Source organism: Falco peregrinus, chromosome 6 (genome assembly GCF_023634155.1).
Source record: "Falco peregrinus isolate bFalPer1 chromosome 6, bFalPer1.pri, whole genome shotgun sequence".
In the NCBI taxonomy this organism is placed as follows: Eukaryota; Metazoa; Chordata; class Aves; order Falconiformes; family Falconidae; genus Falco; species Falco peregrinus.
The window spans coordinates 20,471,192-20,497,491 of NC_073726.1; the positions used below are offsets into that span (position 1 = coordinate 20,471,192).

Here is a 26,300-nt window from a genome sequence, read left to right on the forward strand (position 1 = left end):
AATATATGAAAACATAGGTTACACAAAAGTAATTGCAATACTGAAAGGAACTTACATCGGCTTTTAAATGACAAGTGCACAACACCAAATAATACTTTATAAAAGATTTAGAGACACCATGTTCTGTTATTTATATTTCTGTGAGTGTTGCCTTACTCTGAGGATGAGTGCAGCATGACCAAAAAGTCCTTTGGTTCTGCAAATAGCTGATGTGTGCCTCTAAAGTTAATTCAAAGAAAAAACGTCCTTACATATTGTAAGTTACAAACCACTGCTAAAATGCACTGTAGAAAATATTAAAAGATTGCTACATTTGATACAAATCCCAGCCTTGGGGACCCACTAGAATAACACTGAACCTTAGCTAATAAAATAACCTGAGCCTAAGGAAGGCTTAGCACTATGATACACTGTTTCTGGTCAGCTGTGAGCAAATGAAGGAACGAGTCGGAAAGTTGTGAAATCAGGAGGTAGTGGGGGTCCAGATTTTCCAGCGGCAAAAACTGGCACAGCTCCAATGAACACAGTAATCAATTTCCAGCAGTTTAGGATTATAATCTTTTTTCTTTTTGTTTTAAACCAGCGAACCTTACAACGAGATTTCAGCTCTCTAATGTCATTACAGAAAAGCTTATTTCCTATAATAACAATAATAATAATAATAATAATGAACATTAGCACTTTTTCCCACTGCTATTTAGACTAAAAAAAATGGTCTAATCCACTATTAAAAAACTTTAACAAAGGAAATGCCACTGCAAATAAAAGCTTCTTTCTACTACTTGGAGAGAGGTCTAGCTAGACTGACAGCAAATGATGCAGCAATAAGCAGTGCTCAAAGAGATTTCTGATAGTGATATTTCAGCCCTGCAGGCTGGCTACAACACATCTGTAGAAGTTGAAAATGGTCTCCAAAATCATTCCAGTTCCTCACCATGCAGGCTGTCTCTTGTCATTAAGACTATGTCAATGTCCCCATCCTAAAGCCTTAGAATCAAAGCTCTACAGTTCAGCAGCTTAATAAAAAAACAAAAAAGCCTTGCCCAAGGCTAGATCATGACATCCAAGGTATCAGCCTGAAAACTGCAAGTTGCCCATACCATTTTCCCCCTCCCCAAATCTATTTTATTCTGCCTTCAGCTTTCTTGAAAACCAGGAATTTGTACTTCAGATTCCAGGGAAGTGTCAGAAAGACTAAAATACCATTAAAAAAAGCAAATCCAAACTATTTTAGAGAATACTTTGAAACTCTATTATACAGAAACAGATTTTTTAAGTATTGCAGTCAAGTTTGAAGTGTAGTAATCATAGGTCCTACTAAAGTTTCAGATCATGTTCTTGAAGATCTCAGCTGCTGAAAAGCCAGCCCTGAAAAAGCCAGCATCACCTTCATCTGAAACTCCTTACAATCCTACCCTTCTCTTAACAATCCTCTGACCTGCACATCACATATGCTCTCCCCCTATGTATAAATATGTGCATTTTAAAGTTCCTTCATGGATTCTCCCCTCTAATATGTTACTTATTATGGGAAAAAGGTTTTTTGCTACCCATCAGGTTCCTAAGTGTAGAACTTCCCAGCAACACCCCTTTGGCAGGTCAGATGTATGGCTGTATAGGTTCCATCATCATGCATCAATTAACACAAGCAACCCAAGTATCTGCTGTGTGGAAGAAGGAACTTCCCCTTATCTCCTCTGTATCATTTTATCTCATACCACAGTATAAAACCTGGGAACCACCAATTATTTCAAGATAATTTGCATATACCAGTCAAATAGAAGATGTGTTACAGAGACCAGAATAATATACTAGAAAGGAGAATTTGGCTACAGAGGTTTTTTAATTTACTTTTGCCCTTCACTCAAATGTATAGATAGCAACAAATCTAGGACTTTCATTATATTTACAAGAAAACAGTAAGCCAAATGTTGTATTTTGCAATATATTTTAAGTCTCTTAGTAGCTTAACATTCAAGTATCTCATATGTGGCAATAAAACCAGTTTGCTTATGGCTTTGTTGACAATCCAAATTTTGTGGAAAGAACAGATACTCACTGAAACTACATTCACAAAGTCATCGTCAGACAAGGTCTCTAACATCTCAATGACTGAGGTGCGGATCAGCTTCAATGTCAATCCACTGACACTCCCGCTCCTAAAAGAAATCCACAAGATAATAGAAAAAATGATTTAAACAAATTTTATTTTAAATGTACAAAGAAAATACAGGACACCAACCAGCACTGTCACTGATTTCACACTAAATTTGTCAATAATTGTCCTGAATTCTCCAACTCATCAGGAGTATTGTTATAAAAATTAAGTCCAAAACTGCCATTCAAAGCCCCAGTCTTCTGGCTCAGGTGAAGTCATAATGATTCATTATTTCCTCATTTTCATTTCAAGAAATCTGTGTTTATCACCTTCAACCAATGCATTATCTAAACATTTTATACCCCTACACACAGATTTAGAGCTTTAGATTTTCAAATACTCAAATGACAGCCTGTTTGATTCAAGGCAAAACCTAAGCCGAAGTGAAGAGATAGCAAATGTTGATAAAACTCACTGATTATATGAAAGCACTTCACTACATTTAAAAGCACTAAGTGCAAATTCTCTTACTGAGAATTTTTTCAGCATAAAGCAATCTGTTTGACACATTAGGTTCAGTGCTTCCTTGAGTCCCTCAATATTACCGAAACAAAGGAAGCTTTGCCAAGGCAAAGAGATAATTTTTATTAATTTCTTTGCTCACTTTCTATTAATGTTTTATAGTAACCAAATTTGGCAATTTTTAAATATGTACAGTAAAGCATGTGAAGTCTGCACACATTCTCACCCTTCAGGATCATGAAATCATGATTAAATGTACTGTTATGCTTCTAGTCATTTGGGTTTAGGTTTGTGTTTTACAATGAATCCTGGCAAGCATATGAATTTTTTTTAATTGATTATTTCAGTAATTAAGAAGATGAAAGCAGAATAATATTAAAGTGATTAAAACCCACTTTTTTGTCCACCATTTAAATAATTTTCAGATTTGGTTTGGGCCTTCTGGAACTATTTTTCCTGTGTATTTATTTTCTTCATACCAACATTTTTGATCCTTGCATGTAAGGACTTCTTAATCCTCTCTCCATTTCTCTGCATACAGAGATTTGTTCAATATATCTAAGTACTTTTACCCCTCTAATATCAATACCCAGACATTAAACACTTACGCATCAACTAAAATAAGCATGTCTTTGGGAGATGCAGCTCCTTGGATATACCTGAAATAAATAAAGGGTGTGAATGACACAAACGTGAAAACACATTTGCTAGTGATGGAATACAATCTGTGATCTCTACTCTAAATCTAACTGAACCAATTAAATTCTTCTATTGTGGCTAGTAGAAAAGCATGTGCTATCATTTTCTTTCTTGCTCTGTCCCACTAAGTAAACCAAAGCATAAACTACACTAGGAAAGTCGAAAGTAGGCATACTATTCAAAATTCACTATTTTCAGATGTTGATAACTGAAAAACATGAATGCTATTGCAAGAGCATAAAGATCTTGATGACAGATGAGTTATTAAGTAATAAAATGAGTCAGCCCAGCTTAGAGTAAAATACTTTGCCCTTTGAAAAAGTATATTCAACCAGTATGACTTCATGTATTAATACACATTACTATGACTCCAGACGCTTACAGAAAAAAATTATGAGAAACAATCCCCTGTTCTCTTGTCTTTACCAATTTAGTGATTTTTTTGCTGGTCTAAACCACTGAGACATATTTTTAAACTCTTACAAAAGTCTGGAAGAATGGCTCAGTCTAATAATCTGAATTACATTTGATTTTGGCACAAAATTGAAGTTTTTAATTGCCTTATACCTATTTGTTAACCTCTCACGAAAAAATCCATGTAATGCAACCGTACAAGACACTCTAGTGGATATTGCGTAGTAAGTAGTATGATCTGAAAACTGTTTATTTAGAAGAATTAACTGATTTTTTTAAAAAGAAAATAGCAATAGGTAAAAGTAAGGACTACTAGATATAAATAATTTGAGAAATTTGTCTTTACAGTCATATGCATAAAGTAAGTGATGTGTATGCATAAGTCCTTTAAAGAAAGCTTACCATGGTCTTCTGCGAACATCATACAGATCTATCTTGTTTGGAGTTCGACTTTTATCTACCCATGGGGAAGCTAAAAAGGTAAAAAAAATACGTATAGAATAAATCAAAAACTTAATCTTAAGTATTCAAAATACAACAATATGATTCAATATCAGAGACTTTGCACTATATAAATATAAACATTTGTTATGGAAAAAAATTGTCTGTATTTGTGTAATCTGGTTTTGAAATACCTACATACCCCTATATGTATGAGCATATCATACAATCTGATAAATATATATATAATTAAGACCTTAAAGCGCCAAGTTGTGTTGAAGAAACAGTTACTGACTATAATTGTCCTCTGACTTCAATGGAACCAGAATTTCAACCAAAGTGCTTTAGAATATGAAATATTTTTTTTTATTTTTTAACAAGAAAGCACTTAATTTTGAAAACAGTTATGTTAATTATGTTGTATACAATAATACTGCATTGATCTAAAGCTCAGTTATGCATCTACACACTGACTTAAGAAAGCTTTACCTAAAAATGGAAATTAGAAAAGTAATATGAAAATATAATATCTTCTGGAAATAAAATGAGGTTGAGATATTTGTGTCACTGTTAAGAAAATGCTAAGATTAGTAACCATTTGCAAGCATTTAATCTAAGCTTTACTTTAATTTTCTGCAAGGGTAGGAAACTTTTCCTTACTAAAAACAAAATAAGCCTTTCAAAACCCTTTGATATCTTAACAAACACAAGTAAAAATGTGAAAAGTTATACGAAATGAAATAATGTTCTGCAAATTGCTCTCTTACTGTATGCCAACAACATTGGAGGAGCTATTTCCTGATGTTAATAATTTTCCTGTCTAGGAAATAAAGAAAGATATAGGCAGCTCCAGGATTCTTCCCAAAAAAGCATTCATCAAAGACAAATGGGAAGAATTATGATACCTCTATCCATTTAATATAAAAGAAGCCATCAGCTCAGAGTAGCTGTCTATTTTTGATTTTACTAAATGTACTCTTTCCTAAGTGATCATAACCTGATCTGGTACATCAGTTACCAGAACATTTAAACCAAACATAACCGACAGTATATATATCAGTATACAATTATCAGCCACTGAAAACACCGTATATTGATGCACAGCACAAGAACCTCAGACTCTATACCGTTATTTTCTACGATCTCAGACTAAACCACCTGATGGGTCCTTTGCAATCTAAAGGTATAAGGGTCTTTGAAATTTCTGAAAATGAGAGAACAGAATTTTTGGGAATGATATATGTCAATTTTGTAACTTAAGTATCATTATTTAGGTACACACAGGCTAAACTCAGCAGTATTTTATGAGTCTGAAGCCATGGTTAGCACGTTTGATCATGGACTTTTTGTGTCCGTCCAGACTAATGTATCCATTGGAATTCCATCCAAACCCCCATCCTTGACATACATTCCCTAAGACCTGCAAAATCTGCATCCAATGAACTCACTTCAGTTTGTATTATAAGTGGTTTAGGTAAAATAGCAAATATAAATCAAGGTACTGACCAACACTGCTGTATCTTTACCCAAACTTTCAACCTTTCCACAAAAAGTTATTCCATCCAATAACAGCTTATGCCCTATCATATACGTCCCTCTTAATCGACGCATATCTTGGACAGTCTTAATTAGCAGAGAATTATCTGAGCGTATGCATCTGGATTTATTTCAAAACAACAGATAAAAGGTAATTTACACTGCTACCTCTTAGTCATTTCCACTAAGTCAATTGAAAATTTTCTTTTTAGTTATTTTTCCGTATAAATGGTAAGTCCAACTCCTTAACTGCATTCTCCAAAGCAAATGATGGTGGTTCAAAGAGACTTTGAATGCAGGAGCTGATGGACCGTGCTTCTAACATCAACCTCCTCTGCTGTCACAGTGGATACTTACATAGGTATTAATTCAAAATTGAATCCATTTTCTAAAGGCTCACAAAATAACAGATTAGCTCCTTTGCTAACATAAATTATCTACTGAAAATCGTCACATGAACATTTAGCTACAATTTATCTTTTATAACCTTCAAGAAGATGGTAGTGTAACTTCACATACTATTTTGAGCTACAATCTAACTTTTCTAAATTCTGAATGAAAATTTACTGAAATACGGGTTAAGATTACATTTTGTCTGTGTAACAGAAGACAATCTGAGAAATAATTCAGCTACATTGTTCTTCAGAATTTGCAAGCTACAAAGATATGTTAATGTACCTGACAAAGTATCACTTCCTTGAAGTCAACACCAGTTGCCTGGACAGAACATACTTCAGAATCGGGCCCTTTAGACCAAACATAGTGTGGCAAATCTTTCAGAAATATGAAGAGGCAAAATAAATGTTAACTTAACCTTGCGAGGAAACACCAAATAATAAAATTTGAAATGCCTGTAACTTTCCCTAATATTTCCAAAAGCACCAAAAGGTTCTGTATAACAAAAGTTGGGGCTCTTTTAACTGTAATAAAAACCAGAAAATCACTTCTTGAAATTATGTTTCTTTCCTTCTCTTTATGGAGAGAATGCTCAGAAATTCTGGTTGAGACAGAGAAAAATGAAGGTTCTGAAGACATAGCTTTCCAAATCACTGTTCGGAGGAAGTCCTTCTGGCAACTAAGCCTCGCATTCAGTTCTACCATAGTTTTTCAGTAATTTCCTGGATTGCAACAAAATTCAAACTGTCCTGTTCTGGCTACATATGTGTTATTAAGCTAAAAAGTACAACGGAAGGGAAGACATTCACCAGAACTAGAGTAAGAACTATTGAAACGGTCCAGTTATACACAAAAGAAACCATGAATAAACCACCTGGCACACTACTTACAGCCTGTCTAATCCTTTCGGAGATTACTGTGCGTGGTAACACTTGTAGTTTTTCATATTGGAGAAAGACTGAATGGTGAACGCAACTGTTAAATTCTACTTATCTTTCACTAGCTTGGCCCTTTCAGTACACACAGCCTGTAAAGATCATCAGCGGCTTCACAGAGATCTGGAGAAGGTCTTCAGAAACATTACTTCTTGCCATACCACGAAACTGGTATGTTCTGTACCACATGTCAATAAGTTTCTTTTTCCTAATTAATATATTACCTTCTGCAGGACAAATTTTATAACAAACGCCTACATGCTTACATTTCCATGTGAGGAATTTTTTTCTGGATTTATGGTGTGACTGCAAAATTTGTCATCAGATATTACTGGGTGCTGGATCATATAAATATTAATTAAGGAATTACAATGTTTACTGAGAAAACTAGTTCTATTGATTTTGTGATGTTTTCTACAACAGTTTATATAATCTAGTAGTAAGTCTCTGCATAGTGAAACATAAATAAGAACTCAGCCCCTAGTATCTAAAATTTCATTCACACCAAAGAAGTGCTGAATTCCCTCTTCAACCTCAAGAAGTAATATGATTAAATTACTCATTCATCCTAAGCTCTCTCTGGACTAACGCCTTTAATTTTAGATGGCTTTGAATGGTCTCAAATCTATTCACTGGTTTTGGTAACGTTCCAAGTATTTAAGGATCTTATTGAAATTGCTATTACTAGGAAACTGAAATTCCCCTAAAACGTTTATCTCCAATGATCTAATTTTGTATCCTGATTTCATCTTTTTAAAAATCATTTTTTAAAAAGATAATAAATGCTCTCTATGCAAAAATAAGTTATTATGCACTTTATGATTATACAGGAAATAATCAGAAGGGATGGAGACCACTGAAAAAGACATGGATTCCTTGGTCCATATACAGATCACACTATAAAGCCATTGGGGGAAACTGGCTTACATCTTACTGACAAAAGCCATTATGTGGTCTAAGATGAAAGCAAAATGAAATACCTCAAAAGATGATTACACGTTTTCCTAAAAAAAATATAAATAAATAAATTTGAAGATCGAGGATTTAGAGATTTACAGTTTTATTTATATAACTTATTGTTTAAAACATGCATTTTAATCAGATGCCTTGAACCTGGCTCACCAAACGCCTTGAAGAAGTCAGCCTCACTGTGTTTCATTGCTGCATACTAATATCTTTGAACTATTTCAACACTACACAGTTCTCTGTTGCATACATTAGGCTTTAGTCATGTTCTCCTTTGATGATTTTCTTGTTTGGCATATGGTTAGACTTGATATTTTATACATTATTCATTGGATTTGTTATCCCTCCCACTTCTGCTGTTTGTATTATGGAGATACAGGCCTGGCTACATTTCAAGCAAGAATAAGGCATACTCTTCTGTTATTTCTGCACATGTAGAGTGGAAATCCTCAGTTTTGTTGATAAATGCAAAAACGATTAATGCAGGACAGAGGCTGTCACAGGGTAAAGCCTAAATTAAAGTATTCTACAGGAAAGGCAGATCTTGGTTACATTTGCCCATTTTTAATTCATGAGATGATTCCAGAGGCATAGGTGATTGTCATGGGGGAGGCCTTCCTGAAAGTCCTGCCAAGTAAGACCCGTTACATCTGTCCTACTCTGCTAGTTAGGTATGCATGTGCAAGGAACAGAGACACACAGATGAATTATTAACAGTTTTACATCCCTGTAATGCATTTGGGGAGAGGCCTCATCTCAGAGGGTTACTAGGTAGTCAACCTCAACATAGCATGTACCAGGTTAGTCAAACAAGTATTTGTTAAAGTTGAATTTTACCTTGTTACTTCTCAAATAAACATTCATATGGTTATTCAAAACATCCATAAACACAGATAATGCAATTCCCTGTGCCAGATTCAGTAAAGTTTTCCTCAGATGGAGCAAAGATGCAACCTACAGCCTGTAGTTTCCCTTTAGTTTCATTTCAAACCTCTTCTCACCTTTTAGTGAATTTACATGAACAAACCTGCATTCAAGTACATGATAACCCACACTAGCTCGGAAATGTGGTGTTACTTAGCTTGCAGCTCAGAAAGAAGTCATGGAATTATTTTTCAGTAAAAGGTGGAAAGTGGTGAGACATGATAGCTAAAAATAATAAACTGATATAACTTCAACAGCCCCTAACATTAACCATCATAAAGCATTTTGCACCACTATATTTAGGACTCAGGATATTTCTATCACACAATCCTAGATTGTTTACATTGGAAAAGACCTTAATATCATCAAGTCCAACCATTAACATAGCACTTTTCAATACCACCAGAGATGGTGACTCAACCACCTCCTTGGGCAGCCTGTTCCAACACTTGGCAACCCTTTTGGTGAAGAAATTTTTCCTAATATCCAATCTAAACCTCCCCTTGTGCAACTTCAGGCCATTTCCTCTTGTCCTGTCACTTGTTACTTGGGAGAAGAGACCAACACCCACCTCACTGCAACCTCCTGTCAGGTAGTTGTAGAGAGCAATAACGTCTCCCCTCAGCCTCCTTTTCTCCAGGCTAAACAACCCCAGTTCCCTCAGCTGTTCCTCATCAGATTTGTGCTCCAGATACTTCACCAGCTTCCTTGCTTTTCTCTGGACACACTCCAGCACCTCAATGTCCCTCTCGTAGCAAGGGGCCGAAAACTGAACACAGTGCTCCAGGACAACCACAGAATCACAGACAGAATGGTCAGGGTTGGAAGGGACCTCTGGAGATCACTTAGTCCAGCCTCCTGCTAAAACAGGGTCTCCCAGAACATGTCGCGCAGAGTCATATCCAGGTGGGGTTTGAATGCCCCCAGAGAAGGAGACCCCACAGCCTCTCCGGGCAGCCTGTTCCAGGGCTCTGTCACCCTCACGGTAAAGAAGTTTTTCCTCATATTCATATTACAACCCTAGTGGATCTGCATGGCAAGGTTTTGGTAGCAGAGAGGCTACAGGGGTGGCTTCTGTGAGAAGCTGCCAGAAGCTTCTCCTATGACAAATGGAACCAATGCCAGCCATCTCCAGGATGGACCCACTGCTGGCCAAAGTCAAACCAATCATCGATGGTGGTAGCGCTCTTGTGATAACATATTTAAGAAAGGGAAACAAAAAAAAATTCCATGCAACAATTGCAGCAGAAGAGAGGAATGAGAATATGTGAGAGCAACAACTCTGCAGACACCCAGGGCAGTGCAGGAGATGCTTCAGGTGCTGGAGCACAGAGTTCTCTGTAGCCCATGGTGAGGACCATGGTGAGGCAGGCTGTCCCTCTGCAGCCCACAGAGGACCCCACACTGGAGCAGCTGGAAGCCCAAAGGAGACTGTGACCCTGTGCGAAGCCCACGCTGAGGCAGGTTTGCTGGAAGAACTTGTGACCCCACAGGGCACTATGCTGGAGCAGCCCATTCCTGAAGGACTGCACCCCATGGAAGGGATCCACGCTGGAGCAGCTCATGAAGAACTGCAGCCTATGGGAAGGACTCACATTGGAGAACTTTCTCCAACAGGAGGGACCCCATGCTGGAGCAGGGGAAGAGTATGAGGAGGAAGGAGCAGCACAAGCAACATGTGATGAATTGACCATGAGCTCTATTCCCCGTCCCCCTGCACTGCTGGAGCAGAGGAGGTAGAGAAATTGAGAGTGAATTTGAGCCTGGGGAGCAAGGAAGGGTGGGTGGAAGGTGCTTTTAAGTTTTGCGTTTTAGTTCTCATTACCCTACTCTGAATTGAATGGCAATAAATTGAACTAATTTCCCCAACTTGAGTCTGTTTTGCCCATGACAGTAACTGCTGAGCGATCCCCCTGTCCTGATCTCAACCCACAAGCCTTTTGTAACATTTTCTCTCTTCTGTCCAGTTGTGGAGGGGAGTTATAGAGTGATTTTGGTAGGTACCTGGGTACCACCTGGGTATCCAGCCAGGGTCAAACAGTCCTGCTGGCCATGCTATTTCTGATAAAAGCCAGGATACTATTGGCCTTCTTGGCCACCTGGACACACTGCTGGCTCATATACAGCCAGCTGTTGACCAACACCCCCAGGTCCTCTTCTAGCAGGCAGATTTCCAGCCACTGTTCCTCAGGCCTGAAGTGTTGCATTGGGTTATTGTGATCTAAGTGCAGAACCTGACACTTAGCCTTTTGAATCCCATATTATTTGCCTCAGCCCATCAATCCTGCCTGTCCAGATTCCTTTGCAGAGATTTCCCACCCTCAAGCAGATCAATACTCCCGCCCAACTTCCTGTCACCAACTTACTAAGGGTGCACTCGATCCCTTTGTCTAGATCATTGATAAAGACATTCAACAAAACTCACAGCAATACTGAGCCCTGGGGAACACCACTTGTGACTGGCTACCAAGTGGATTTAAATCCATTCACTACAACTCTGGGCCCGGCTTCATAATGACACCTTGGATTAATAACTGATCAGTACCATCCCCCCCAAACAGAGATTGTTCCTGACTAGCTCTGTGCTACCACAGAATATGTTCAGTCAAGAATGAATGCAGCCGTTTCCTAACTATTTTACTTAGATAATGACTTAAAATTGTCAAAAGGTCAAATTATCTCCAAGTAAAACCTTATCTAACATAAACAGCTCTGTGGAATGTCCTCTGTAATTTTTACAGCACCATCACCATAAAAAAAAAAAAAAAAGGGTAATCATCTCATAAAGTTTTGTTCAGAATATATTACTTACATGGTTATGGGCAATGCAGTTTCATCCCAAATCAGTTCAGCAATGATTTTTATATGGGAACAGTCCATACACAAACACATGCATTGCTTTATTGGTCCCAATATGCCAAAATAAACAAAAGCAATTTGAATGTGTAACAAACACTGCTGTCTGCAACCTAAAATTAACCTCTCAAATGTATCTGTGTTGTCTCCATTCAGAAGCAAGTATTTCTGCTTCTGCTGATGTTACAAAAGGGTTAAGGTTTAATCTTAAGAACTCAGAAGTTGTCATGCATCCTAAGTTCGAACAGCTAGTGTTAAGTACCTTGTTTGTTTGAAAGTAATCTTTGTATACTTGTATGCAATAAATCCAGACTGATATGGTTTAAGACCATATATGCGGACTACAAAGGAGAACTCTAGCCAACTGAATAGAGGAGAGGGCAGATTTACAGACCCTCGAGACCACTGAAGACCTCCGCTCTGGACAGCTGGGCATGCATGAGGGAGAGGGCGAATACTGTAATTAGTATTGGGCAATCTCATGAATATGTGTGCCTTTTACAGGAAACATTTTGAATATGTATACATGTACTGCATAAAAAGAGCTACCTGAGAGAAGGAAGCTATGCACATTAGGTGGAGCGAACCCCTGTGCATCCAGCACTGCAATAAAGAATGGCTGCTTCTTAATGCAACATTGGTGTTAAGTCTTATTCCCTATTAAGTTAAGTCATATTCCCTATTTCAGTGACACACATATAAACTGAATTTCATCCTCAATACATGTGTTGTTTGCATTGGTTTCACCCGGGCTAGCTACAATCCCCGCAAAGGAGGATGGAATATCAGAGCTTGGTGGATCTGTTTGCACAGAACAACAACACTCAGCACATCAGATTTGAAAAATAAGCCAGAATTAAACATATTGTAAGATTTTCCATATCATGAGTATGGTTAGATCCAGACATGTCAGCCCATGTCCTTTCCTCCCAGATTTCAACAATAAAAAAAAAAGAAAAAAGAAAGAAAAGAAAAAAAAATGTGAACAATGCTCAAAGAGGCTTATTTCAATGTAAAAAGTAGAACTATCCAATTTATACACTAATTGCACTACTTGATAATTTATAAGATGGATTACTGAGAAAGTGTTTTGGGTTTGGTTTGGTTATTTTACTTTAATGGTTCCTTTAAATGTTAAGTTGTTAACAGGAACTAACAGCTATTAAATACAAAACCCTTTGCAAAAAAAAGAAGGTGAAGTTCTCAGTTTTTCAAGGCTTTTCATTCATTTGGTATAGATTTTTTAGGCTTTTTACTCTCTTAGTATCTGCTTCAGTAATGACTTTCTTTGGAAAGTTCAATATTATGGCCGCAACACTATTGCTTACCATTAATGCTTAACACAAGAGCAGCTGTGCACAGCAAGTCCTTCATCTGGAGATACACCATTTTATTTTATACGAAATTGATTTCTAAAGCTCTTCCATTATTAATTTGTCTAAGCAGGGAATGCTCCAGTAGCTGAATGAGACCTGCTCCACTGACATCTGGAAATAGGTTCAAGATTTTTTTATTTTTTAAGAAGGGAAAGCAATAATACTAGCTCTTCTCTATCCTTATTTTAATCTAAGAATCTCAAGAGTTTAAGGAAAAAAATATTTTTCTGGATAATTAGCACCACAGAATTATATTTTCTTTATCTATGAATTCCTTTATTTAACACCTTTAAGCCCCAATTACATAGGAATATCCTAGTAAAACACAGGCATGAGGGATCTAAAGAGATTTTTTCTCTAATTAATTGAAGTTCCTATCATAGTGTACTTATTTATTATATAGATAAACAAAGTAAGGCTAAATATAAGGCAAATCTAGAATAAAAAAGGGAAAGAATACAATCTAGAGTAAAAAATGGGAAAGAATAGAACGGCTCTTATCACTGTACTCTTCAGCACTGATATTACAAAGATCCTGAGAAGATTAACACATCTGCTGATGTCTAAACAATGCTATGAATTTAGGTATGGGTTAATAAATATAATAATAGCACACTGAATCTTATAGAAACTTGGTGTTACACTTATTCCTGGCTTGAATTCCTAACCTGTGGACGATCACTGAAAAAGTCATTTTACCTCTCGACACCTGTTTCTTTAATCTGCAAAATGAAGACAGTGATATTTTTACTACCTTTAAACCAGAACGGGTTTTGGGGATGAAAATTAAGCTGTGTGGTATATTCCATGGAGTTTATATATGCCCTGCAGTAATAGCACAAAATAATGTAGGGGTGTTTGAGAACATGAAGCCTCCTAGAACAGGACTGGAGAACCTTGTAGTCCAGAAGAAAGAAAACAGCATCCAGAGCTGTCCTTTGGGAATGGCTGCCAGCATGTGTTGCCCCTTCAGTCACACTGTGGGGCTGCCTAGGGGGTTCTAATAAAACTCTGACTTGTTCTGTTTACTAGTACAGATATATCTTTGAAGCCGAGGGAGCAGATGAGCTTAAGAAATACCTTTATGAATGATTAAGACATACTCAGATATACTTAAATTAAGATTATGTAGGCACTCAATTCCAACACTGCAGTCTTGTTCGGTATCTACTAATTTCGCTAAGAATGATTTTAACTTCACAGATACTTTGCAACTTGAATTCAATACTTCTCGAGTAAACAGTCATATCTTCATAAATAACAGGACTGCCAACATTCTGAAATGCTACTTCATGGCTAGTTCACCTGGAAGTCTGCCAAAGAGTCAGTCTCCTTCGGAAATACTATTTCTCTTCATTAGTATGAAGTTCCCAATGTTCACCTAAGAATTCAATATTGTAGCACCTCTTACTGGCTTTCTTGTAGTTATATGCATCTGGGCTGTCCCCTACCCATTTTATTTCTTCTGCTACCATTTTTCTGTAACACAGGTAAGGTCAAACAAAAATGACAAATACGTTTTTAAGTTATGTGATAAGAAAAGGGCCACAGAACTGCAGCCTGGAGGCTACTTTTTCCTCTATGAAAAAAAAAAAAAAAAGAACAAAAACCAACAGAGAGAAGTCACAGAGCTATGCAGCACTTTGGGAGAGTGGAAGTCGACAGACATACCGTATTGGGAAAGCAAGTTTTAAATGTAATTTCCCATATGCCTTTGTTAAATGCCCAGATGGAAGTGGGGAAATTTGGAACATCTGGGGACAGGGTAGTATTTCTTTTTCAGTTTTATTTTTGTTACGAATTGCCTCAGCTTTTCATACCTTGACCAAGTGTGGCAGATTTCCACCTTCAGCACACTGCAGACCAAATACTGTCACACTGACTTTATGTTCAACATTTCCTCATAAAAAAAGCTGAATATATACATGTATCATCATACTGCTGTTATTGCTATATAAACCCCACTAACTGGAACCTGAAACCATCCATATCAGTACTACTCTTTCAAGTACTACCTTTGACAAATTTTATTTAGTATACTTTATTTACAGAAGTTGGTGTTGCTGATAAAACAGTTTTCTTACTAAACATTCATCTAAATCAATGTTGTGTTTTTGTGTGAGTAATCCTTTGCAGACAAACTTTCTTAAGCGTATTTATTGCTATAACTAGAAAGCCTCCTATATCATAGTTAACCACAAATAAATGTCAGCTGTCTGGAGTCCAAAACAAAATGCATTCTTTACTAAGGGTATTAGCCTATAAAAAAACCAAACAACCCCACCCCCACCCCCCCCAACAACAAAACAGAGAAAGGTGGTATCAGGCAAAAGTACATCAATACATAAAATGTTTTTAAAATTTGTTTAAGCAGTAATTGCTACAGTGAAAATAATATGCTTCCTATTGCAGTATTTTAGTGAAACATTGATTAACAATTATAATCCTCATTACCTCTATAATTAAGAAGGATTTCAGGTTTAAAAGAGGAAAAAAAAAAACCATTTGTTTGTACCTACACTTCCAAGTATCGTGCCAAAAAAATGACATTACATTGTACTTTGAGATAGCTGCTTTCTAAAACCCAGCAGTGTAATTAGCTGGGTAGATACCTCACAAAAGGTAAGTAACTTAATATCTGTCAAACCATATTAAACTATTTAAATTACATTTATTTGTTTTTGTGTAACAGATTTGTTCACTGCTCTGTGGTTAATTATAAATGAAATCTGCAGTTTGATCTATATTAAAGCACCTTTCTGTCTACATGGAGTCAACAAAGCTCTACATGTGCAAGCCCACAGGGAATGAATTCAAGATTTTAAAAAAAAAAAAAAAAAAAAAAAAGTTTCATTTTTCAATTTCCTGCCACCAAAGAAAAAAATCTCTTTGGAAACAATATCATTAAAAAAACAAACAAACAAACAAAACCTGACCTACATTATAGATTCTAGGTGGACCTGCTTGAGCAGGAGGGTTGGTCCAGGTTACTTCTCTGATTCTATGATTATTGCCACTTATTCTTATCTTTAAAAAAGGCATCATCTATTCTGTATTAGATAGTCCATATCTGGTGAATGAGATCCATCCTTCCAGAATATTAATCCATTTCAAGTGTCTATTTGAAGTATCTTATCCTCTGAGGATGACTATATTTTCCCTTTTCTTTTAAAGCATTCCAGAAAAGAAACTTTTGGTTATTAAAATACCATGTTGTGATATTTGCTGGTTTATGTCTTTGCAAGTTTCAATGGGATTGGAACAAATTGGTAACTTCAATGATCTTGCTAAAATGCTGTAGGATTACTGCTTTCACTTTGAGTCAAAAACTACTGAAGCACTATGTCTGGACTAGAATTAGGCAAGTGTCATCTTAAAATGACATCTTAAAAGCTAATATGAGTTTCTACAATTAGAAGTATAAACTCAAAAATTAGGCAGAAAGATGTATATCTACTATCTACTACTGAAAAAGTGCTTCAACATTTATAATAAATTGTGCTCTCTTGCCATTTCACAGAGAACTGAAATTTTAAAATTGGTGGCTAACAGTTTTCCCACTGAAACTCTTCTGGTTTTGTTTACTGTTTCCAAAAACTTTGCCTTTCAGAATTCCATATCAAATTTCAGGAGGGTTTGCTTTAAAAACCCCACAAAATACATTTCAGCTTTCTTTCATTTAGAGGTGAAAAGTGAGTCTTATTTATGAGTTATACATAAATAGTGGAAAACGGTTCCCTTGCACAACAAAGGCTAATAACTTCTACAAATATTTTTAAACCTGGTGGATTTGTAAAACAACTAGAATTGAAAACATGAATTCAACACAACTGAGCCTTAAAACAAAAACAAAAAGGAAAGAAAAGTTATTTATATGACCAGTCCTATCTTGCCATCTGCAGATAACTCAGCTAAAATTCTGTTTGCAACTTGAAAGTTAAGAAAGAGGAAGGGTTTTCTCATACAGGTCATGTGGGACATGTTCAGAAAACCTGATTGTAACTTCCTATTTAACAGAAGAAAAGAAGATGTAACTAATTCCCCAAAATGCTACCAAGTAAATCAAGATCCTTTGTTTTCTGAGATGAATCAAAACAGCCCCTGAGTATGCACTGGACAGTAGTGCAGGATAATGACCTCAAGGTCCCTGTGGCTGCAAGTCAGACAGAACCATACAGATAACAGTATCATGTCTAACAGGATGCAATACATATTCACTACACGCCTTTACATCTGGGTCTGGCTTTTCTGGTCAGACTTGTCAATGTAAAATGTACCTGAAATTCTGATTTCAGTTACATACTGGCACATGGATATTTAAAACTGCTGATATCTTTTCCTTTTTTTTTTTTTTTTTTTTTAATTCCCAGATTTCAATGCAACTTGAATTTAATTTTACTGAATCTAATCTCATCCATCACATTGTATCTTCTTGCTATGGAAATTAAGTTTAGCAACAAAACCTTAAACAACAGAAATCCCTCCCATATAGCTTTATGAGAATGTTTTATTTACCTACATATCAGTCACAAAGGATTTTGTGCATACTGATTACAAGGATAAATCTATCTGCAAAAATGCCTCTTGTATGGTATGCTTGTAACATGAAGACATTACAGTTGGCTGTGAAAAAACTGTGCCTGAGCCATTTGATTTCATTGACTTCACAATTCCACCAGTCTGTTAACTTGTTTTAACAATTTTAACATACTTTAACTGTTGCTATGAATTATTAAATATATATATAAACAAAGAAGAAAATAAAATAAATGCTCAGAAAATATCCAAATTTTGGCCAACAGTATATTAAACCTGTAACATTTCACATTTTTAATGTGTTAGTAGTAGGTCTGTGTTAATGACAGATGAAATGGCCAGTTGCAACTTGAATAGAACCATAAAATCATGCAGAATCCAAAGTACTTGCAAGCTAACTTCATTATATCCGGTGTAATAAATTCAGATTGTTTGCAAACAAGCACTGCATGGCCTGTGCCTAGTTTTTGCACTGATGGATAAACATGAACAGAAAACATATGGAGTCTTCTTTTCATCCTCCATTAATAAGGCAGCAAATGCAATTTAGTTTCTGAGCAGAAGGAAGTTGTCTGGTGCTACTTTCACATTTTTTCCCCTTTAAGCAAGAGGGAAATTTTTAAGCGAAGGCAGAAAAGATTATGGAATCAATTGTAGTCTCATGCAAACATGATGAAATGATTCTGTTCCTTAAAAATGAAGGGCCTTACATGCACTAGCAGGCTCCGCAGGCTCCTAGGCCATTGCTGCCTGCGTTCAAGCCCATGTTTATAAGGTGCAGATGTGTAACCTGGGAGTGCTGATGTGGGAAGAGGGAAGGGACAAAAAGCTGCAAGAAATCTCCTGGAAACCTCTGTCTCTTGGTTTCAGAGCTTCATTCAAGCTCAGACCCTTGCTCCTTGCCCAGTCTACACTGTATGGATGTCTGTGTACCGTGTTGTATTTTGCTTATCCTGACCCTGTGTCTTGTCATTGTGGACTTGTTGGGCTGACATGTGAAGCTGACCCCAGGACAAACACTGCATGCACCAAGAGGTCTCAGTATGTCCAACATTTTTAACATTGTCTTTGCCACACGTTAGTATGTGTGTTGAAGAAAAATTAATAAACAACCCCCTACTTCCTAAAACAAGCACCGAGTACACTGTTACTTCTGAACTGACAGTAATCCTAAAAAATAGACTAAGACTGGAATTAAGTTGAAAAGCTTTCTCCATGTGGATGAGTACCTTTGCCATGGCTAATCCATCAGCTGTGCACTTCCATACTGGCCCAGCAGTGCTGGTACTCCTTGATACTCTCTGATACCATGGACAGATACTGAAACGTAACTAGACATTTTATGAAAACAACTACACATGATGTTGTTTCTGTTGTTCTGAATGACAGTATTTAAGATTTATGTGAGAATTTCTAAATTTTCTTTCAGAAGTGTGAGAAAATACAGAGTGAAAAGGAAAACTGCTGTGATGGAAACTGCTCGCCCTCTCCATCTTCTATTTATACACATTTGTAAGATTCCTCTAAGCCTCATCTTCTCCAGGCTGAAAGCTAGATCTCTCAGCCTCTCCTCCAAGTCCTTTATCATCTTTGCTGGTTTTCAGTAAGTCCCTGTCTCTCTTCTACTGCAGACCCTAGAACTGGATCTTCCACTCCATAAATGTCTCACCAGTGCTAAGTCAAGGGAATCACCTCTTTCACCTGCTAGAAATGCCTTGCCTAATGCATCCCAGGCTGTTGTTGGCCATGTCCAACTTGTCTGTCAGGGCCTCCGTTTTTTGTTTGGTTGTTTTGGTTTTTTTTCTGTAAAGCTGCTTTTCAGCTAGGCAGCCCCATGAAGGTACTGGTGCCTGTAGTTGTTCTTTGCAGAACTTTGCATTTCCCTATGTTGAACTCTGTAAGATTCCCGTCAGCTCAGTTCTCCAGCCTGTCGAGATCCCTCTGAATGGCAGCAAAGCTATCTTATGTATCAGACACTCTCAATTTTGAATCACCTACAGACTTGCTGAGGGTGAACCCTGCCCCATCATCCAGGTGACTAATGAAGATGTTGAATAGCACTGGCCCCAGTATTGAATCCTGGGGTACACTGATTTTGACTGGCCTCTGGCTGAACTTCATGTCACTTCTCATAACCCTTTGAGATCAGCAGTTCAGACAGTTATCAGTCCACCTCACTGTCCATTTATCTAAGCTGTACTTCATCAGTTTGTCTATGAGAATATTAAGGGAAACCATGTCAAAAGACTTCCTTTTGAAGTCAAGACAAATAACATCACTGCTTTTCCCTCATCCACCAAGTCTGTCATCTCCTCGCAGACAGTCATCAGGTTGATCAGGCATGATTCCCCCTTTCACCCATGTTGACCAGTCTCAATCACCTTGTCCTCACTATGCTTTAAAATAGTTTCCAGGGGACTTGCTCCATCGATTTCCTAAGGACTAATGTGAGTCTGACACATTGTAGTTCCCCAGATCCTCTTCTTGCCCTTCTTGAAGATACAAGTGACACTTGTTTCTTCAGGAAAGAAGGAACCTCAGGAACTTCTCCCAGTTTCTGTGATCTTTCAGTGATAAGCAAGGATGGTCTTGCAATGACGTCCAGCAGTCCCCTCAGTATTCATGGGTGCATCCCATCAGGTCACAAGGACTTGTACATGTCTAGTTTGTTTAAATGTTCCCTAACCTGATCCTCCTTCACTGAGGGTAAGTCAACCTTGCTCCAGAATTTCCTTCTGACCACAGAGGCCTGCAATTACTAAGGGCTGGTCTGATGACTAAGGACTGAGGTGAATAATGTAGTGAGTAACTTGGCCTTTCCCATGCCTTTTGTCAACAATTTCCCTGCTCCAGCATGGAGCAGCCAGACCACATTCTGCAGCAAGTCCTTATTTTCCTTAGTCTTTCTTTTGCTGCTAGTGTTCCTGTAGAACAGGGGTCCTCAAACTATGGCCCGCAGGCCAGATACAGCCCCCCAGGGTCCTCAATCCGGCCCCCAGTATTTAAAGACCCCCCCACCCCACCGGGGGTTGGGGGCGGGGGGTGAAACCAAGCAGCCACAGATGACTGCCTGCCACTTCATCCGCATGCCACCCCCCTGGTTAAAAAGTTTGAGGACCCCTGCTGTAGAAGCTCTTCTTGTTGCCCTTCATACCCCTCACCAGGTTCAACTCCAGGGGGCTTTGGCTTTTCTAACCATGTTTCTACATGCTTGGACAGTGTCTTTATATTCCTCCCAGGTCATCCGTCCTTGCTTCCACCTTTTGTACATCTCCCTTTTAAACTATGAATTTTATCAGGTATCTTCCTCACCTGAAGATAAGAGATTCTTGTCTTGATTCTGGTACAACTCCATAAATGTATGCAAAAAGGACAATGCATTACAATGCTGAAACCATCTCTTGAAAGAAAGACTGATATGTGATATATAACTTTAAATATAAGAATGAGTATCTATTACATCCTTCTCAAAAGTTCCATTCACTTTATTTGTTTATACTTTTGAGCTCTTCTATTAAAATACCGTTTACTTACTCTTGAGTTGTTCTGAGCTCATAGAACAGCTAATAGAAATCTTAAAATTGCTATTGGCATCTTCATATCAAAATGGATGGTTGCCAGCACAGTAACAGAGCTTAGCATTTTGCTGCAGAAGTATGCTGCCACTGAAAATAATGAAAATGTTGATACTAAGTACCCTCAGTAATATTTAAAAGTATTTGAGGCAAGACACACATTCCTAAATAATCTAAAGAAGAAAAAGTTCTGTATGAGGAAACTCGTAGTGATTCTTTAAATCAAGCTGATTAAAGACCTAACTGAAAGAGGTGAAAAAATAGGTTTGAGGCCCATGGAGGTCTCCTGCACCTTTGGGTTTTCTCTGCCATTTCTGGTTTGATATTTGAGAGTGAGAGCTGAACAGAGTATACCCTAGGGGAAAATAGTTAATAAACAAAAAGAAGTAATGTATTAATCTATCAAGAGAGACGCTGAGCTCAGTGCAGTCTCTGATGTTTCTATTGGGGCACCTTGTATGGTAAACATAGGAAGAAGCTGTACAGTTAGTTCCCTTCTATGCCTGGCATAGGTTCTGCCATCACTGCATGTATCGACATGTATGTGTGTTTATGTATATATATCTAATACTCAGCTTCTTGCATATCATTATCTACCTAATATCTTCCTAAATCTGGCTTGCCTAGATATATTTTCTTCTCCTTCAAAAAAACCACAAAGGTAACACCACATAGAATATGGTTTTCTCCTCAGTAAAAAAGACATTTTGCATAAGGAACGTTTGATGGACGAATGAAGTTGTAACATTAAAGGAAGCAAACACTTTGGTACCATTACTTCCTCTACCTGATGCTGTTAGTTATTTTTGGTAAATTAAGTTTCTTATTCTATTGCAACTAATTACTATTGTATCTAACCCTAATAACATATAGGGTATAAAGAAGGTCTGAGGAAAGGAACTGCCACATGTCTCAGTCTAGGTCACTGTCAGAAGGAAATTGTCCCCTGTCTTGTCCTCTCGATAAAGACAAGGGAACACAAATGTACCAGAGGCAGATAAGCACAGCTGAAAAGTATGTGAAATCATATATGTGATGCTAGAGGAGTGTATAACAGTGCCAAAAATAGAATATATGTAGAAAACAATGGGATATATGTAATAGAAAAATAATCTTATATTTCACACGTACTTTCCACCCATAGGTTCACTCAGAAAGATCCCTTCATGCTGCTGGTTACTATGGTGACAAGGACAGCCCAGGTGCCTATTTAGGGCAGAAGTGATGTAACATCTAGCCCATTACTCGAGGCAGTGGGATACTATCAGATAAAAACATTAGTTCAAGAAACCTGTGACTGAAGACACCCTCTATAGCTTAGAAGTACCAAAGATTATTTTTTTTAAAGAACAAAAACTGAGTTGATATATTTCAAATAATAATGAGCAGATTTATCTATGCATTTTGATTTTGATTTTTTACACTTCCAAATTCTTTCAGAAATATAATCACTATGGAGAAATTAATCAACTTTGAAGCAGGGTTACCTAAGGCAAATATAAGGAAGCAATGTTTTACAATTTATAATATCATTTTCAAAAAGCAAATGTGAAAAGCCCATTCCAGCATATGAAACTTAATTTCGTTTTCAGAACATTTGTGTGTGTCAGCAAATTGAGAGAAAGAGTTCACAAAACAAGAAAGATGGACAACCTTGCACAAAGACCAGTTCTAAAAATCTAAAACTCAAACAGCTTACCACTTTGAGCTATAAATAGAAGGAACTGGGAAGAAGGTGGCACACAGAACAAAACACACACACAACTTAAGGACTGTCAGACTCCTCCAGGTTACTGTGTGTGTACGTGCAGAATTTAAGAATTGGGGAATTACCCAGAATTTTACTAATTCAAATTCTGACAGGACTAGACAGCTAATAAGAACTTAGGCGTTTAGGTATGGAATAAGCAGGAGGTATGAGGATTTGAGTTTTATACTAAATTTAAATTTGTGTTTAGACAGATTATACACAAGCAACATATCTACCTTCAAAATGGGGACAACAAGCTTCTCCCATTTTATAGAGGTGCTCTATGGAAGAACACATAGAGATTCTGAAGCTCCTGTGCTGTGTTGGTAAACAACTGGACTTGACAATTTAGCTAGATATACAAAATTGTTCAATATATGAGATAATCTTGCACTTGAAAATTAATTTCCTAGATATTGGCACAGAGATGCATTTAAGAAACACTTCTTTCTCAGCACTTGGAAAACATCACTATACAGTAAGCAGTGAAAAATGGTGACCCCAACCAGAGTACTAATATATCCCAAAAGCATTGAAACCGAACACTTGGAAATAAAAGAGAGATGAAATTAGCATTTTAAATGTTATTTTTTCTGCAACATCTCACTGTATTTATTTCATGAGCATCTAGCATGACAAAACAAACAGGATTTGATGCTATGCTATGAAATAGTCTTCCTGTAAACTAGCCTAAGGCAGTTTCTCTGTCTGTGCTAGCAGTTGTGCTAATGATATGGTAACAGCTTCAGAATAATCCCTTTCACCCTCAGAAACACAATCAATCCTGTATAAAGAGAAGAGAAAGGTTCTTTGAGTTCTGCCTTAGCCTGTTGTAGGCAAGAGACAAGACAATTGTGTGTAGTGGACTCATTATTCTGTCACTGATAACAGCATCACTTAAGAACATCAGGAGCACAGGCAGTATGCCTCGTCACAAAGAAAAAAAAAAAAAGCGCCTTTCCATTAGCTAGGACACATCAAATATCAAATTAAGGCTAATGATGATCTAAATACAGTAAAATAAACATCTATTTTAATTAATTACTGTGATCCAGTAATGGGATTCTTCAACAGGTGGAACAGATCCTGGCTGCATTCATTGACCTCATAATTGTCTCAAGACATAATTGTCAGAGACCCTAGATTCTGCAGGACATAAAGATAACATGGTGCAATTGCATTTTCACTGACTTTAACCATAAGATTACCTGTCTATTCTCCAAGCTATTCTTTTTTAAAATAGAAGGCACAAATATCTCACTCGCAAATATTCAACTGATTATTTATACATAACAGAAAAAAAAAGCAAAAGTAAAATTTAACTTTTCACTTTTCCAGAAGACATCTTTTGTTCCTCTTACTGTAAGAAATACTAGTTACATATTTCAGCCCCAGTCTCTTCCCCCTCATACTAGTTTTATGCCAGAATAATTTCACACTCCTTGAGTTACTTCTAATACACAGAAGTTGCATCTATGTAAGAAAGCAAGTTTTAGTTATTCAGAGTATTTTAAAAAGGCAATATGTGGCATAGGACAGCTCTTCAGGAGACTTAAGTTACCTGGGTAATACCTAGCGAGGCCTGTTGCGCTACCAAAAACCTGCCATAATAAAGTGGGGTCTTCCTCTCTGTTCCGCTTGAACACATCATCCAAAGCAGCAGTCCAGTTGAGTTCATTTAACACTATCGTAGCTGTCAAAGACAAAACATAACTCGAATTACAAAGTTACATCTTGACACAAGCAGCAATGACTATGAAAAGGAAATTGAACTGTGGCAGAAAGTGATAACATTTCATTTAACTAATTCACACAGTAAATTTAAAGCAGCACACTCTTCCATAGGAATTTTCTTCATGTTTCTTCAAATTCCTCACGCTCTCTTCTTCCTGTTGCATTATGTGTATGCAATGACTGTTGGCTTATTTGCTTAGCCAATATTTTCTACAAATACTTCATTTCTGACACGTCACTCTAGTTGCACTTCCCAGTTATAGGAAAACAAATGCAAGCATATAAAGCTGATGTTCACTGATTATAACACACTGCAATAAGAACAACTAGAATGCTGTCAACAAAGATAGGTATGCACCTCTTATAAAGATAACAAAGATGTCCCTTTCCAAATGGAAACTCTAAGAGGATTATATGGGAAAAGTACAATGATGAGTTATTTGGATTGTAATTTTAAGGTAGGACTGCATGCACAACAGTATTCGTTATCGCATGCTTACAAGATTTTAATGATCATAGATGTGATCACTTACAGAAAGATCACCAATAAGACCGTTAATATTTTGAGCTGGGTCAGTTCCACAAAGAAGATAAAATACAAGAAAATTCGTATTTCAGCTAAACACTATGTGGCCAATTATACAGAAATTTACACTCACAAAATTGTCCTGGACCAATGCCTTTTTTAATCAATAAAATATATTATAAAATCAGTCAAATAAATAATACATTAACATGTCCTATGCCTTTTTGAAAAGCTGGGAAACTTACTCTAAAACTGATGAACACTCCTACACTAATAGTCAATTGACTACAGTCAATAGTCAATTAATTTTTTTTGTGATACAGAATACTTTATAACTTATGATAAATCATGCTTTTCACTTCATTTAATCATCCATGAATATCTCATTAATTTAAAAAAAAATCTTAAGAATGTTACAAAGTATCAAGTATTCAGTTAATTAGAAAACGCAAGGACTTTTTGTTGGTTTGGTCACTAATTCTTTCTTTTGTGTCAACTAATGGCATTGTAAGTAATGTTTCTAGAACTGAAACACCTAGATTAGCAATCCAGGAGTGGAACGGGAACTCGAGGGGAAAAAACATTTGAAAACAGCTAAAGATGTAGGTAGAAATCCTACAAAAGTTAACACTGTAATACAGATTCTGCTTACACTATAGTATTGCACATGGAAAGAAAATTCAGCTGCTCTTGAAAAGGGGCAAGTCAAGCTGAAATAGAAACAATTCATGTTTAAGGCACCTGAGTGGCATCACAGTAAAAACTGGTATGTAAGTCTACATTCTAGCCCTCTGCTACCCTGAGAGAAAGAAACAATAAAAATAAGGACAGATGGAAAGTTAACATTTGCCAACCCATTTCCAAAGTGAGGTTATTAACAGTTACTAGAGAAATGAGATCACAACATTAAATTTTATAGGCTTGTTTTTAAAGGTTAAGGAGAAAGTTGCTACACCATGTGTTTTGCAGAAAGGTTTACCTGGCATTTTTAAAGTAGTTTCAAGATGATATTACTC

At 36.9% G+C, this 26,300-nt stretch overlaps 1 protein-coding gene across 11 annotated transcripts in view; it reads right to left on the reverse strand.

Annotated features, from left to right (window-relative positions):
- Window positions 1–26,300, reverse strand: part of CACNA2D1 (calcium voltage-gated channel auxiliary subunit alpha2delta 1) — a 433,534-nt gene that overhangs the window by 111,025 nt on the left and 296,209 nt on the right. For all 11 annotated transcript variants that reach the window (XR_003557130.2, XR_008747812.1, XM_055808421.1 and 8 more), the window contains exons 7-10: window positions 24,586–24,717; window positions 4,136–4,205; window positions 3,229–3,279; window positions 2,060–2,159 (exon numbers count right to left, since the gene is read on the reverse strand). Coding sequence is in view for 9 of the 11 variants with exons in the window: in XM_055808421.1 (XP_055664396.1) it covers window positions 2,060–2,159; window positions 3,229–3,279; window positions 4,136–4,205; window positions 24,586–24,717 (353 nt within the window). In the remaining 2 variants the exon portion in view is untranslated. The remainder of the gene's footprint in view (window positions 1–2,059; window positions 2,160–3,228; window positions 3,280–4,135; window positions 4,206–24,585; window positions 24,718–26,300) is intronic.